General features: G+C 40.4%; 1 protein-coding gene across 1 annotated transcript in view; it reads right to left on the reverse strand.

The window, feature by feature from the left end:
• The window catches only part of rapgef5a (Rap guanine nucleotide exchange factor (GEF) 5a), a 78,246-nt gene that overhangs the window by 55,963 nt on the left and 19,783 nt on the right, over positions 1-2,500 (reverse strand). The window contains exon 4 of the mRNA XM_066674910.1: positions 2,046-2,167. Coding sequence (XP_066531007.1) covers positions 2,046-2,167 — 122 coding nt within the window. The remainder of the gene's footprint in view (positions 1-2,045; positions 2,168-2,500) is intronic.

Genomic DNA, 2,500 nt, shown 5'->3' on the forward strand with positions numbered 1-2,500 from the left:
CACTGCACTGACCAGGGGAGTATAGCCACACAGTCACTGCACTGACCAGGGGAGTATAGCCACACAGTCACTGCACTGACCAGGAGAGTATAACCACACAGTCACTGCACTGACCAGGAGAGTATAACCCCACAGTCACTGCACTGACCAGGAGAGTATAACCCCACAGTCACTGCACTGACCAGGGGAGTATAGCCACACAGTCACTGCACTGACCAGGAGAGTATAGCCACACAGTCACTGCACTGACCAGGAGAGTATAACCCCACAGTCACTGCACTGACCAGGAGAGTATAACCACACAATCCTAAGTTCAGAGTTATTACAGCCATTTTGCAGTACAGTTTCAAAGTTATCATGCAACTACTAGCTTCATTACACTGTTAACAAATGCACTCCTTGTAAAAACACAACACTGTTTAAAAAAAAAATTAAAACAGACAGCAAAAGTATTAAAATTTCTAAGTATTTAGTGAGCTAATAATGCGTTCTTCTCCAAATCATAACAAAGACATAATCCAGTCCAACACTAGCAGGCTCTGTATCTGTTCAGAGTTCAGTAGCTCATGAGTTGTTTTTCCATAGAGTCCAGTTTTATTCACAGGTCCTAAGGACAAGCTACGTCTGCATGTTTAAACCTGTGTCAGCAATGGGTGCATTTAAATGTCGCTTAAGTCAATAATTATTAAGGGTTTTACACGACTTTTGACATACAGGGTATTTCTGGAATTTCCCCTTTCTTTAGCTACTAGTTATTTTGTGAATAATATATTTCAGTGATAAAGGTTCATGAGCAAGATAAATGGCCTCAGAGTTTGTGTCTGTAATTGCTTTAGGCCGGCACAGGAAACGACAAAAGTTTAACACATAAACCAAAATTCCTTTGAGCAGCTGGATTGTATGGATTTGTTTGCTTTGTTTAAGCATTGTTTAATGAGATGATGCTAACACGTCACAGTTGGCTAGGTGCAGTGAAGAGATTCAATTACCTGAGGGAAGAACGTGAAGGCTAATAATGAGCTGGTGCGGTGACCGGTTTAGCCATGTGTGCAGTGTAATGATACGCAGTGCACTGGTGTGACTGAAATCAATAGGTCATTTAACTAAACGCAGTGATATGTAAAACACTGAAGAAGTCAAGAGGCAGTAAGATCAGCAGAAATCATAGCACTAAGGTTACACCAAAGCTAGCAAAAAGTTAGCAATAAAGCTAGCATAGATGTTGCAGTAAGGACATTAAGGACAAAAAGCAGTCTGGCTCTGAGACTTGAAGTAAAATTAATTCTCATTTTACCCCTTGCCCCTAACATTTAGCACTATCCCTCTATTTTGCCAAGGGGTAGGATGTTTAAATTATTGTTGGGGTAGAGGGGTAGGGCAAAGTGTTAGTAATCACTGGTGAAATGCTGTGCAATTGAACCTACAAACCCACAAATATTTATATTCTCATTTAAATACTATGATAACAACTGTATTATATTAGTTTAATGTAGTTTTGATGTATACCTTTCATAACAAACATAAAACATTAGCAGTAGTAGCTAGTTTGTTTAAATTGTCACCTTAAATGGTGAAGCAATTACATTCTAAAGCAAAATTTGACATAAAAATTGAAGTTTAAAAAACATAAACTGCCAAATAAAAAGCTAATCACAGATTTATATTACAGAAAAACTTGGAGTTGGTGATAACATATGATTGTGCAATGCTTTTGAAGGCATACGACACTCGCAGTTTAATTCCAGCAGCAAGGTTGCAGCCCTGTAGCACTCTTCTGATATTACTGCAGACTGGCAGAGCTGCTGATGACCTTTCAGGCTCTTGAAGGGTTGTCCCATTTTGTAAGACATGTGATTGGGCCAAAAGTAGTATTAAAGATATCAGTAAAATTATAAGTGAGTCCAACACTAGGTTTTGGAAAAATATTCATTCATTCATTCACCGTCTTTAACTGCTTATCTAGTTTAGAGTCAATGTGGGTCCAGACACTGGGCACAAGGCTGTTATTGTTATGTTGTTGAGCATGTTATGGTGGTACAGGTTACCTGAGTGTAGGATGCCCAGCTCCAGCAGCACCTGCCAAACCCGCGCTGCCATCATCCTGCACTGGACAAACATACACTGCTCCAACAGCCACTGGACAAGCTCCACACCCACATAACTCCTCCTGCAGACAGGCACATAAACACAAACACACATATACACGTCACAGAAAAAGAGACACTGCAAAATGTGTTTATCCCCGCAAATTACCATTTTGTGCTATTTTTGCTCCTGGGCTGCCCCTAGAGCTGCAGGGTGTAACTCACTTTCACAGCACTGTCCTGAAATCAAGAGTTGGGGTGCGGTTTCCTACCCTGCTGCAAAAATTACATAGTGCTGTTTCTGTAGTGCTGAGCCTGGAGTAGCAAAAACAGAGGCTCTATTCTAGTCTTCCTACTACACCTCAGTGAAACACCACAATGATTTTGAAGATGGAATTTGAAGGTAAACATACTAC

Source organism: Hoplias malabaricus, chromosome 6 (assembly GCF_029633855.1).
Source record: "Hoplias malabaricus isolate fHopMal1 chromosome 6, fHopMal1.hap1, whole genome shotgun sequence".
NCBI lineage: Eukaryota > Metazoa > Chordata > Actinopteri > Characiformes > Erythrinidae > Hoplias > Hoplias malabaricus.